The sequence below is a fragment of the Loxodonta africana genome, chromosome 9, assembly GCF_030014295.1.
Source record: "Loxodonta africana isolate mLoxAfr1 chromosome 9, mLoxAfr1.hap2, whole genome shotgun sequence".
Lineage (NCBI taxonomy): Eukaryota > Metazoa > Chordata > Mammalia > Proboscidea > Elephantidae > Loxodonta > Loxodonta africana.
This window is the reverse complement of record NC_087350.1, coordinates 60,312,803-60,326,966: the sequence shown is the minus strand read 5'-3', so window position 1 is coordinate 60,326,966 and position 14,164 is coordinate 60,312,803. Positions and strand designations below refer to the sequence as shown.

The 14,164-nt window shown below is 41.7% G+C and overlaps 1 protein-coding gene across 3 annotated transcripts in view; it reads right to left on the bottom strand.

The window, feature by feature from the left end:
- The window catches only part of ASTN2 (astrotactin 2), a 1,052,667-nt gene that overhangs the window by 389,872 nt on the left and 648,631 nt on the right, over positions 1–14,164 (bottom strand). For all 3 annotated transcript variants that reach the window (XM_064291547.1, XM_064291548.1, XM_064291551.1), the window contains one exon: positions 10,274–10,462. In XM_064291547.1, coding sequence (XP_064147617.1) covers positions 10,274–10,462 — 189 coding nt within the window. The remainder of the gene's footprint in view (positions 1–10,273; positions 10,463–14,164) is intronic.

Sequence of the window (14,164 nt, the reverse complement as noted above, 5' to 3'; positions counted from 1 at the left end):
AAATTGATCAAACATGCATTGACAATTTCTGGTGATTGGATTGTGAAAGTTGGAAACAAAGACGGACCTGTAGTTGGAAATATGGCCTTGGTGATAGAAATGACATTGGATATCATATAAAAGAAATTTGTGAGACCAACAAACTATTCATTGGAAATATCTTTTTTTCAACAGTATAAATGGTGACTATGTCCGTGGACCTTACCAGATGGAATACACAGGAATCAAATTGACTACATTTGTGGGAAGAGAGGATGGAGAAGCTCAATATCATCAGCCAGGAGAAAGCCAAGGGCTCACTGCAAAACAGACCATCGATTGCTCATATGCAAGCTCAAGTTAAAGCTGAAGACAATTAAAACAAGTTCACAAGAGCCAAAGTTATGGCTCGAGTAGGTACCACCTGAATTTAGAGATCATCTCAAGAACAGATTTGATGCACTGAATACTAATGACCCAAGACCAGATGAGCTGTGGGTTGACATCCAGGACAAAATACATGAAGAAAGCAAAAAGTCATTTAAAAACAGAAAAGACGAAGACAGATGTCAGAAGAAATTCTGAAGCTTGCTCTTGAATGTAGAGTAGCTAAAGTGAACAGAATAAAAGATAAATCTTAGAAGAGCTGAAGAGAAGATTTCACAGGGTGGCTCGAGAAAACACAGTAAAATATTATCATGAATTGTGCAAACACCTGGAGTTAGAAAACCAAAAGGGAAGAACATGCTTGGCATTTCTCAAGCTGAAAGAATGAAGAAAAAAATTCATGCCTCAAATTGCAATATTAACAGATCCTACGAGTAAAATACTGAACGACTCAAAAAAAAAAAAAATTTTTTTTTTTTTTTAAATGAGTGAAATACTGAACGACTCAGGAAGCATCAGAAGAAGATGGAAAGAATAGACAGAGCCACTGTGCCAGAAAGAATTGATTGACATTCAGCAATTTCAGGAGGTAGCATATAACTAAGAACCAATGGTATTGAATAAAAAAGCCCTAACTGCACTGAAGGCACTGGCTAAAAACAAGGCTCCAGGAATTGACGGAATGCCAATTGAGATCTTCCAACGAGTGGATGCAATGCTGGAAGTGCTCACTCGTCTATGCCAAGAAATTTGGAAGACAACTACCCGGCTAACCGACTGTAAGAGATCCATATTTGTGCCCATTCCAAAGACAGGATCCAACAGAATGAAGAAATTATGGGACAATATCATTAATATCACACCGAAGTAAAATTTTGCTGAGGATAATTCAAAAACGTTTGCAGCAGTACATTGACAGCGAACTGCCAGAAATTGAAGCTGGATTCAGAAGAGGACATATCACTGATGATGTCGGATGTTGGCCGAAAACAGAGAATACCAGAAAGATGTTTACCTGTGTTCTAATGACTATGCAAAGGAACTCAACTGTGTGGATCATAACAAATTATGAATAACATTGTGAAGAATGGGAATTCCAGAACACTTAACTGTGCTCATGAGAAACCTGTACATAGATCACTAGGCAGTCGTTCAAACAGAACGATGGGATACTGCATCATTTAAAATCAGGAAAGGTGTGCATCAGGGTTGCATCTTTTCAGCATACTTATTCAATTTGTATTGAATAATCCCAGAAGCTGGACTATATGAAGAAGAATGCAGCATCAGGACTGGAAAAAGACTCATTAACAACCTGCGATTTGCAGATGACAGAACCTTGCTTGCTGAAAGTGAAGAGGACTTAAAGCACTTACTGAAGAAGATCAAAAACTACAGCCGTCAGTACGGATTATACCTTAACATAAAGAAAACAAAAATCTTCACACCTGGACCAATAAGCAACATCATGATAAATGGAGAAAATATTGACGTTATCAAGGATTTCATTCGACTTGGATCCATAATCAGTGCTCATGGAGGCTGCACTCAAGGTATCAAACAACATATTGCATTGGGCAAATCTGCTGCGAAGACTCTTTAAAGTGTTAAAAAGCAAAGATGTCACTTTGAGGTCTAAGGTGGGCCTGATCCAAGCCATGGTATTTTCAATCACCTCATATGCATGCAAAAGGTGGATGAATAAGGACGACTGAAGAAGAATTGATACCTTTGAATTATGGTATTGGCAAAGAATATTGACTATTCCATGGAATGCCAGAAGAATGAACAAATCTGTCATGGAAGAAGTACAGCCAGAGTACTGTTTAGAAGTGAGGATGGCTAGACTTGATCTCACGTACTTTGGACATGTTCTCAGGAGGGACCTGTCCCTGGAGAAGGAGGTCATGCTTGGTAAGGTAGAGGGTCAGCCAAAAAGAGGAAGACCCTCAGCAAGACGGATTGACACAGTGGCTGCAACAGTGGGCTCAAAAACAGCAACAATTATGAGGATGGCACAAGACCGGGTGATATTTTGTTATGTTGTACATATGGTCACTATGACTCAGAACCAACTCAATGGCAACTAACAATAACAACAACAGCCTAGCCTTTCTGTGCCTCATTGTGGTAGACAGTATTGTCGTCCCACAGGTATTTCTGGGCCTCTTCTCTCATGCACAGGCAACAATTGTATTTCCCTTCCAAATCCTTTGAGGAGAGCTTGACCATAGAGCTTGCTTTCCCAATGATATGTGAGCATAATGTCGCCTCTGGGAGGTAATAATGAGCTACTTCCACTATTACCATGTTCATGGAAGCCCAGGTCCCCAATACAGAGTGAGTGAGACCCCTGTCATCCATGAGGGACAGAAGGTATGAAGAACAAATAAAGTTTTTGTGTCATTGCTTTTGGAGTTGTTTTTAATCAAGGCATAACCTAGTCAATTAAGATTTATATATTCTATTTTATTTTTTGTAAAGTCAAGGCGTTAACGCCTACTTTGCAATAGGTATTGAAAAGATTAAATGAAGAAACACATAAAGTATGTGGTAGAGGATCTGGTACATAAAAAATAATCACATGGTAACACGTGGTAGAAGGATGGAAAAAGGTGGAAGAGAGAGAAGGGGAAGGATCCAGGAGAAATACGTGCAATTAACCATTGCACAGGAAGGAACTAGAAAAATTAGAGGCCAGAAAGCTTTGGAGGTCACTTAATAAGATCCGACTCATTATCCTCAGCTGGTAAACAAGTGGGTGCCACCAACAAGGGCCAGCTTTCCTAGAATCCTTAAAGAGAGCCCTTCTGTCTCAACAGGCGTGGGTTAGGGTGCCACATTCTGAAATCCCACGTCTTACCCGAAACAGTCCTCTTTATGCTGTGCAATATGCACATTTGATGAGAAGACCAGATTGAGAAATGCCTTCCTAGTAACTCTCTCATGTGCCCCTCACGCTCTTTGTAGGTCATTCCTGAAGGCCTGTGAGCACGTCTGCTGTCTTATTTTTGATGAGACGTTTGAAAAATCTCCCATGGTAATTCACTCAGCCCCCACTCCCAAGCAACCTCTCCTCATTGCTGTCTCTGAGACTGCGGGCTCAGTATAGCTCTTGACTGATGTTTATCTAAATCTCTGCAATCTCTATACCCAGAGCTGACCTTTCCTTCTTATGGGAATGAAATAAGATGGATGAGTTTGGGAGAAGGAGGGGAGTAAAACAACAACAAAAAACAGCAAATACCAGCAACCTTTGATAAGCCTATCTCGCTCCAACAGTCTTTGCCAATTCCCACACTGATCAAAATGAAGGGAAGGGGATTCTGATAGTGACCCTGCAGGCATCATCAAGACCCACAAAGTGCACCAAGAGGGACTAGAAACTGCAAGGTGTGACCTCACTGAGTTTAAGGGCAATTCCAAAATGAGATCATTGGCTTGTCATTCGGTAAACTGTCTCACAAAATGGCTTTCATGTCCATTTATGTCCATTTGAACCTGATTTTCAATCCAGTGCTCTCTCCCAGCACCTTCCAGTCTCATAAAACAGCCTTCATTCCTTCTCTGGGAGAAAATTACGTGACTTTAGCATGAACTCTGTCTCCTCTCTCATTTTAGGTGTCTCCCTCGATTCCTCCATGTTCACCCTTTCCCCACTCCCCCACCTCTCTCCACCCTTATTTCTTTAATCCTTTTCACTGCTGTCCACTTCTCTTCTTTTGTTATTGTAGTAAATATACACATGACAAATTATTTTTCCTCTCAACATTCTTAACATGTACAGTTCAGTGACTTTAGTTGTATTTAACACGTTGTTCAATCATTAACATTGCGTTTCCAAATTTCCTCATCACTCTTAATGGAAGATCAATGTGCCCTAATCAGTGAGTCCCCCTTTTCCCCCTACTCCCTCCCACTCCTGTTAACCACTAATAAACTTTGGTCTCTGTACACTTGCTTATTCCAGGTATTTCATATAAGTGGAATCATAACTTTCTTGTGCTTGCCATCCCTCCTCTGTCACACAGACGCTCCTCTGGCCTTGTTTTTCTCTCCAGGTCTCTGATTTGTCTCTCTGCCTGCTTCTGTATGTCACTCTTGCTCTGTCTCTGTCTCTCTGTGTGAGTCTCTTAGTGTGCTCTATTCCCAGTCTTCACACATGGTGGACAACCCCTGGAGTGCTCCGGGGTCCTTAATACGCTCACATGCTCCTCCCCCAGAGACACTCTGGAGCCTGCATGGGGCAACCTGAGGAGGAGGCTTCACATAGGGATGGGCTTTACCTAAGACCTATTCTTAGTTATGGACATCTGAGTCCTCCTTTCTGGTAAAATCAGATATGGGGCAGGTGGCTCTCCTCACCGCATGATAATGTGAAGGATACAGAAGTTGGTCCCTTATAGCAGAACCAGAAACCAAGAAAGAACTGGTTTGGGAGTCAGAGACTAACTTTCAGTCTCGGAGAGGATCCAAAACACTGTGCACACTGGACAAGTTATATCCTTTTCTGGGTCTCAGTTTCTCCATCTATACAAGTGGTCAGGTCTGAACTAGTCAATCTTCATGGGTTTGTCTAGTTTGAAGACTTAAAATTTAGAAGTTTTCTTCATGAAGCAGAAACGCAGGTTGCTCTTTCAGAAAGTGAAGGGAGGAAATGAAAATCAGGCCTCCCTTATGCCCAGGTTGTTGGGTATGATAATGTGGACAGGGGCAGGCAGGAGGGCAGAGTGGAACTGTAGCTGTCACACAGGAGACACTCTTTAGCTGGTAGAGATTTTGAAATCCCAGGGCAGGCATTGTCAGGAAATGAGGCATATGGCAGGACGGCTGGTGGAGGAGCCTGCTGGCTACTCTCAAGGGCTGGACCGGAGATTACTTGGAGGAAGGATGGAGGAAGGAAGGAGGAGGAGGTGAGAAATGACAACCGCCTTTGATGCTGAAAAACTTGCAGGACTGCCTTCTGGAACATGGGAGACAGAGGAGCCCCAATCTCTCCCCACCCCTGTCTGGGGCTCAGGAAGGGAGACTTGAAAAAGATAAATTTAGACCCATCAGAAGCAGCTCGCCTTCCCATAGTGGGGAGTCAACTGACTTAGCATGTGGCTCTGAGAGGTGACACAGGCTGGGGATGGAAATAATGGCAAAGAAAGCTTAAGTGAAGCCAAGGCTGAGAGAGCTTAAATGTAATGGGTTAGTGTAACATAATGGTAGTTTGGGGAGTTCCCTAAATCTTGAGGCTGTTGTTAAAGGAGAAAAGCCTGTTTATTTATTTTTTTACTCCTCTTTATGAGCAAATCATCTCAGACACATGCCCTGGCTATCTGGAGGTGTGCCAAGATGGAAGGGCTGGAAACAATGGCCGGAGTGTCTGAGGCAGAATGAGGACTCCTGGCAGAGCCTGGATACCCTTAGGCCAGCCTTAAAGGCACCATGCTCTCTCTAACTGACCAGCCTGTTGGCAGTGGGGAGACAACACCAAAGACAATCAGGAGATCTGAGATAATGGATTAGCTCTGTGATGACTTGCTTCATGACCTTAGCCAAGCCCCTTCACCATATGTAAAACGAGATCCCAGGCTTCCATGCTGCCTAAGCCCCTTCAGGATCTAACACCTTATTATCCACGTGGACCCTCCTTTTTGAACAAGCTCATCTTCACACTAGAGGAAGGGAACTAATGCATTTTGTCAATTATTATATGTCACTCACTGATAGTTGTGAGAAATCAAACAACATAAAGTATGTGATGTGTCTATTACAGTGGCTGGCAGGTGATAAAAATACCCCTTTTTAAAGATGAGGCAGTAGTAATATGCTTGTCATGGTTGGTGCCAAGCTTTGAAGCCAGGTCTATCTGAAGTGAGGTCTGTTTTCCTGACTTCCCCCTCCTGCGTATTCATTTGTCTGGGCCTTTGCAGACTCCTTACAGCTCTTCACCCTACCAAGAGGCATTGCTGTTCACTATCACTTCAAATCAAAGTTCACAAGCCTCTTCTTCTGAGAGCCTTTCATCATCCCTTCTAACTCCTTTCAAAAGGCTTTGCACGGGAACTCTGGCAACCACTGGCATTCCCGGATACATTGCTCTGCAAATTAAATTTTCGTTTTGTTTTTCTCCCCCAACTGTGTGTGCCATCTTGCAAGTGTGTAAATTCCTTCCTCAAAAGCAGGGACAATTTCTTTATTTTTTCTTCTGGATTCCTAGTGGCATTGTCCTAACCATCATAATATTAGCTAGAGATAGAGTTTAATAGGTTATTAAAATTATAGAAAATTGGCATTGTAGAATCTCAGTATTAAAGTACATCTAGAGTTTAACCTAACTTTGCTTATATTTCTCCCAAAGCATCTCCAACAAATTATCATTCAGCTTCTGCTTCAGTGTCTGAGTCATGGAAAGAACTCTTTGCTGGGAATCAAAGGACCTGACTCTGCCACTCAATTGTTATATGGCTGCCAGTCACTTCTATCACCACTGAACCTTCCCTCAAACTTAGCCCTCACTTTTAACTGCTCTCCAGGCCTTGTCCACTGTACCTCACAACTCTCTCCCAGTATTGGGAAATACTTTTCTCCAGTATTGATTCCATCATTCTGGGTAAAGCCATCAACACTCTCCCATGGCTTCTATAGTAGAGTTCTAAGTGATCCCTCCACATCCACTTTCCCATCTACCTTCATCGCAATCTGCTTTCCACACAGCCACCATGATGTTGTAAAATGCAATGCAATCATGACACACTCCCTTCCTTTAACCCATTTAATAGCTCTCCCACTGCTCTTGGAATAAAGACTTGGTACAAAAGACTCCATCATCTGTCATTGCTTATTGTTGCAGTTTCATCTCCTATCATTCTTCCCTTACTTTCTCATCTTCCACCATACTGGCCTTCTTTGTTTCTGAACCTAACCAAGTTCTATTCCTTCTTAGGACATTTGAGTCTTCTGTTTTCTGTTTGAAATGTTTTCTAATGCTAACCCCTACTCATATTTCAGGTACTAGCTATACAACAGTTTATCCAGGTCAGTTTTTAAAACCGTGTGTGTGTGTGTGTGTGTGTGTGTGTGTGTGTGTGTATAGAGAGAGAGAGAGAAGGAGCTGGAGGGAGGGAGAGGGATGGGGGAGATAGAGACGGAGAGAAGCGTTTTCAAAATGTTAAGAAAAATGTTAATTCTGGGTATTTCTGGTTATTCAAAAAGTAAATTCCAATGTTTTGCCATTGCTTTCTAATACACCAGAGGTACCCCCATCACTCTGCTCCAAAGAAATTAAATCCACTGTTAATCGCTTTCCTGGAAACCTGTACCTTTAATTCATAGCACCTACAATGATTACAGTGATTTAAGTAAATACATAAGATCAATCCCCCCTCCCCTGCCACCCCTTCCATACACACACAATATGCCTAAGCACCACAGGGTCTGGGGTCACTTCTAGTTCATTCGCCATTGCATCCCCAGGAACCAGTTAGTCCCTAGGACATAGTAGGTGCTCAGAGAGCATGTCAGAACTACATAAATTAATGGTTTCAGTGAATTCACATTCCCACTCTAGTTCTGAATTGTCTTACCTATAAAATGGAAGCAAAGGGGTAAACTGCATTAGAAGACAAGAGCAAAGCTTTAGAGTCAGTCAAGACTTCATAGAGAGATAGTATTACACACAAAAAAAAAAAAAAAAAAAATGAAGAAAGCCAGACTTGCTGGTCTGACAGAGATTGGAGAAACCCCAAGAGTACGGGCCTGGGACAACCTTTTGTCTCAGTAATGAAGTCACTCCTGATGTTCACCCTTCAGCCAAAGATTAAACAGGCCCATAAAACAAAATGAGACGAAAGGGGCACACCAGCCCAAGGGCAAGGAAGAGAAGGCAGGAGGGACAGGAAAGGTGGTAATGGGAAACCCAAGGTCAAGAACAGGAGAGTGTTGGCATGTCGTGGGGCTGGCAACCAATGCCACAAAACAATGTTGCTGTTGTTGTGTGCCATCAAGTGGATTCAGACTCATAGCAACCCTACTGGACAGAAGACTGCCCCACAGGGTTTCCAAGGAGCAGCTGTTGGATTCGAACTGCCAACCTTTCGGTTAGTAGTCTAAGCTCTTAACCGCTGTATTGTTTAATGAGAAACTAGTACTTCATTTAAAGTACAAATTAAAAAAAAAAAAAAAAGACTTACATCTGGATCCTAACTCTGCCTCTCACTAGACAGTGACCTTGGGAAAGTCTCTTAGCCTCTCTGATGTTGATACTAAATAATAATACTAAATAATACTGATACTACCCCGCCAACCCACTGCCGTCTAATAATGATACTAAATGATACTAAATAATAGTGATACTAAAGTGAAATTATTCTGGCTCTCTTACTTCCCAAGTTGATTCTGACTCACAGCAACCCAAAGGACAGAGAAGAGTTGCCCCATAGGGTTTCCAAGGAGCACTTGGTGGATTCGAACTGCTGACCTTTTGGTTAGCAGATGTAGCTGTTAACCACTATGCCACCAGGGTTTCCCACCTATATAAATATAAAGAGGATGATAATAGCTCTTGCTTCACAGGGTCATTGTCAGGATTAAATAAGTTAATGCATGAAAAACCCATTAAAAACCTCTTGCCATGGAGTTGATTCTGACTCATAGTGACGTAAAGGATAGAGTAGAACTGCCCCATAGGGTTTCCAAGGAGCACCTGGTGGATTTGAACTGTCGACCTTTTGGTTAGCAGCTGTAGCCCTTAACCTCTACACCACCAGGGTTTCCAGTACATGGAAAGTGCTTAAAAACAGCTCTTTGCATGTGATGAATCAATGTTAGGTGTTATCAGTAAAAAATACTTATTCAAAAGCTTGACATGGCACAATTCTTTAAAAAATGCTAGTCATTATTGCCATGCCTACTACACTAACCACCATTATTAATAAGATGAGATTGGAATGAGGATAACCATTATCACGATGTTTCTTACCAGTTCTGACTTCCACCAATCTGGCTTCAAACAATACGAAGAGGCCTATTTTGCAATAATAGCCCCTTTCATTTTCATGCAAAACTGTCTAAAAGTGTAGTCTGTTCTTTTTTTTTTTTTTTCTGAGAATCTTTTCTTATACATTGAACACGTTTCCTGACTCTAACATCTTAAGGTTTTTCAGATTTTGAGGCATGACTGAATCCCACCTGAGTTCTCCCTTCTCAAGGCAGAATAGTTCAGTTTCTTTGGCTGTCCCAGGAAGCTCTTCACAACTAACCTGTATGTCTGATCCTCATATAACTTGACCAACTGAGTCACTATCCTGTTGCCTGTCATCTGAGAGTAGTCTCATCTTTTAATTTCTCATGCACCTCTGTATTCATTAGCATGGAAAGAGGATTTTGGCAGGTTGTTGAGTTTCAAAAAAAGCATTTTTTTCAAAACAGCTTTACTGAGATTTTGTGTGTGTGCATGTGTGTGTAGGGCGAGAGAGAAAGAAGTGTTTTAAGAATGTTCAGGAACGTGTTAACTCTGTGTATTTCTGAGTGATGAAATTTTTATTTTCTACTTCATTAAATGTTTTTATTTTTGGACTGCCTGAATAGGCTTCAAAGTACACTTATTTTTTTAATAGACTGAAAAGATGAATTAAAAAATTTAAATTCCATTAACTGTACTTACAGGATGATTTAAGATTGAATTTAAAATACACGGACAGAGCCAGGGAAATGGGGGCAAATAAGGGCTGAATCAGTGAAGATAAGCCTCATAGAATGAGCTTTGCTGATTTCTAATGCTCTATAAGTGGTTATCAGTGAATGGGGGGAAATGTTGACCAGTATTACAGGCTGCTATGCCATGGTGCCCATGGCTGCCTCCCGCTGCCTAGATTTTGTGTCAGTGACTTATTACAATGCACAAGTGACTGTTCCATACCTAAAGGTCATCTGGAACACTTGGCCTTGATTCACATGCTGGGTCCGGTTGTTGTAACCATGTAGCATCTCTCCAAAGAGGGTGTCGTTGAATTTGGAGTCAGTTTTGAGGCACTTGGGGCCCTCGCAGACGTCTGAGAGCATTAGGCAGGATTTTCCATCAGGAGCCAGCTTGTACTCCTCCACACAACTGCATGATAAAACAGAGCCAAGAGTTAGCTCCACAACCTGGATGCCCCCACTGGGGATGACATAAAACCAAGGCCCTCTTACCTGAAAATCAGGCCAGAGTTTAGGAATGGAGACAGCTATTCTGGCTGGAATATATTTAGGGCACAGGTGTCTAGAGAGAAGCACATTAATCCTGCAAATTGGTAAACTCAAGGAAAGTCATTTGTGACATTTTGGAGGAGTCGAGGGGGAAACCAGCGTGCACTTCCAAACGTACAGCAAATACAAAATACTGCTTTCTAAGCACACACAGACTTAAAAAGCATGACAGACCAATTCACAGGGAATTATCAACAGGCTTCTCAAACTAGAACCTATTCCCAGTTTATCTGTCGATGAACATTGAAAACTTATCAAAAAGTTTTTATTGCCCTTGTAGCTCAGAGGTGATCCTTCCAGGACCACGGACAGCGCACAGAACAGCAGCCAGAGCTTCTGCTTAATTAGCAATGTTAACAGCCTCCGTTGGTCTCCAATCACCCAATCCTGACAAACAGAAGGGCCCTTGACATGCCTTTGAGGCTTTGAGGCAGGGTTGGTCTCCTCTAAGAATCAAACAGACATCTGAGTGGGATGTGGAAGTAATACGTGCAATTTTGTAATGTTCACAATGGGAACAGAATGCCTTAGAGAAGGGATAGAAGAGGGAGAGAGAGAGCAGAGGCCTCAGTCCCTTAAAAACTGGTTCAGACATTGGTTTTGTTTGAGTATGTATTTGTTTGTGGTCCTGTGCTGGGGAGTAGGGGTAGAGTGCACATAAATGAGACAGACAAGAAAATGGGCTTTACAATTTGAGTGACCTGGTACAAATGTCATCTTTCCTATCTGAACCCGGGCAAGTTATTTAGTTAACCTCTTTGACCTTCAGTTTCTTCATCTGTAAAACAGGGTAAACACTCATAAAAACACTCATATCCAACCTTAATTCCCTAGGCAGCTATGTGCTCACATGTACATTGGCTGTGAAAACAGGAATGCTATTTACAGAATAATTATACTTGTAGTAACAGTGACGGTGATGTTGGTCGGTGCAGCAGCAGTTTCTATTTATTGAGCACATAATATCTACTAGGTTTAACTTTATATATTTATTTCCTAACTATGATAAAAAAGCAAGTATCATCATTCTTGTTTTACAGATAAGCAAAAAGATAATGCAAAAAAGGAAGTCTATCACATTGTGAGTAGGTGGCAGGGCTGGCATTCTAACTCAGGTCTGTTTAACAACAAAGGCCTCTGTTTCTACTCTCGTCTCCTCCAAATCCAGTGGTTGCTATTTACATGAGATGATTCTGATTAGGTTGTGTTGGTTGGAGGCAATATAAAGCAGGCCTTCTAGTATTTGCCTTCCCTCCATGGGGTGGAGTGAAGATCCATTGACCCTGCCTGTAAATGACCTCAGGAGCTTATATGGGACACAGAAGAACCTCTTGGAGGTGACTTGGGAAGAAACCATGCTCAGCCTGCAGAAACCAGTAGTGGATACTAGAGATAAAGAACCTACTTGGAGGCAGGAAGTAGACCGGCAGGGCAGAAAACAGGCAGAGCAGGCAGCTTGCCCCAAGATGCCAATAAGGAAAAGCCAGGAGCATTACATGCACAAAGCAAGTTTTCAGTCTCTCCTTACTGCCTTCTAACCCCTAGTGAACTGTACTGATGCACTGATTGTCTTTCTAATGCTCACAGGCTCCTGCCCAATGTAGAGTGAATGTCTCTTGGAAGGAGGACCTGTCCTGATCTGCTACCTACTTGCTGAAGTGCCTTGGTCAAGTCTATTCCCCTTTCTTTTTGCATCTGTTAAATGGAATTAACTCTTCCTTCATATGGATATGGAGTCCCTAGTTGGTTGCCTTAGTTATCTAGTGTTGCTATAACATAAACACAACAAATGGGTGTCTTTAACAAACAGAAATTTGTTTTCTCACAGTTTAGGAGGCTAGAAGTTTGAATTCAGGGCTCTGGTTTTAGGGAATCAGGAGCCCTGGTGGTGCACTGGTCAAAACGATTGACTGCTAACTGAAAGGTCAGTGGTTTGAAACTACCAGGAGCTCTGCGGGAGAAAGATGTGACAGTCTGCTTCTGCAGAGATTTAGAGCCTTGGAAATCCTATGGGGTCACTATGAGTCAGAATCTACTCAATGGCAGTGGGGTTTGGTTTGGTTTGGCTTTAGGGAAAGGCTTTCTCTCTCTGTTAGCTCTGGGGGAAGGTCCTTGTCTCTTCAGCTTGTTTCTTCTTTCTTTGGAGATCTCCATGTGGTTTGGCATCTATCTTCCCTCATCTCTGCTTGCTCCTTTGCTTGCTTAATCTTTTTTATATTTCAAAAGAGATTGACTCAGTATACACCCTACACTAATCCTGTTTCATTAATGTAACAAAGACAACCCATTCCCAAATGGGATTATAACCACGGGCATAGAGGTTAGAATTTACAACACATATTTTTGGGGGACAAAATTCAATCCATAACAGTGGTAAAAAGGGTTAACACATTTGGCTGCTAACTGAAAGGCCAGAGGTTCAAGTCCACCCAGAGGTACCTTGGAAGAAAGGTCTAGTGATCTACTACTCAAAAATCTGTCAGTGAAAATCCCATGGAGCACAGTTCTACTCTGACACACGTGGGGTCACTATGAGTTGGAATCAACTCGACAGCAACTGGTTTACTGGTTTCATAGAGTTGCAGTATAGATGAAATGAGTATACATGGAAGTACAGAGTAAAGTTTAGTACCATCCATTTCGGAGCCCTGGTGGCACAGTGGTTAAGAGTTTGGCTGCTAACCAAAAGGTCAGCAGTTGGAATCCACTAGCTGCTCCTTGGAAACCCTGTGGGGCAGTTCTACTCTGTCCTATAGGGTCGCTATGAGTCGGAATTGACTTGATGGCAATGGGTGTTCTGGTACCATCCATTTATCCCAGGAAGATTCCGGTAGAGATGGAAAAATGTTTTACTAGGTAGAGTTCTCTCATTCCTTCTGTCTCTGTCTCTCTCTCACACACACAAACATGCACAAGTGTTCCTATGAGCTTTCTCTATAAAACTAAGGAATATATTTTAAATGTAAATGATTAAACATAAAGTCTGTGAGTAAAATATGGAAGTTCTTCATTTTCCACTCCGCACATATTTTCCATATTTTCACTTCTGTCCCAATGGTCATCACTGTTAGCTGCTAGGTATCCTTCTAGGATATATATATCTACATAATCATAACTCACAAACTCCAAAATAGAAATATACTACACATTGTCATGAGACACACATTCGCACCAATTCTTGGAGATCTTTCAAGTCAGAATACAAATAGATTTATCTTTTTAACGGTTATTTGGCACTGCACAGTATAAACGGACTGTAATGCTTTTAACTAATCCTTACTGATGGGCATTTTGGTTGTTTATAGCTATTTGTTATTACAAATAAGGCCATAATGAAGATCTTTGTACATATATCATTATGCATACCTGTGTTTCTATAAAACAGATTCATGGAAAAGGGATTGCTGGGTCAATGTGGTATGAATTTTAAAATTTTGATGGATCTACTAAATGGGGCTCTACCAGTTTAAAAACCTATCACTGATGAGTGAGAAGGCCCGTTTCTCCACATCTTTCATGTTCATTATTGCCAATTTGGGGTGGGAAAAAATAACTTATTTTT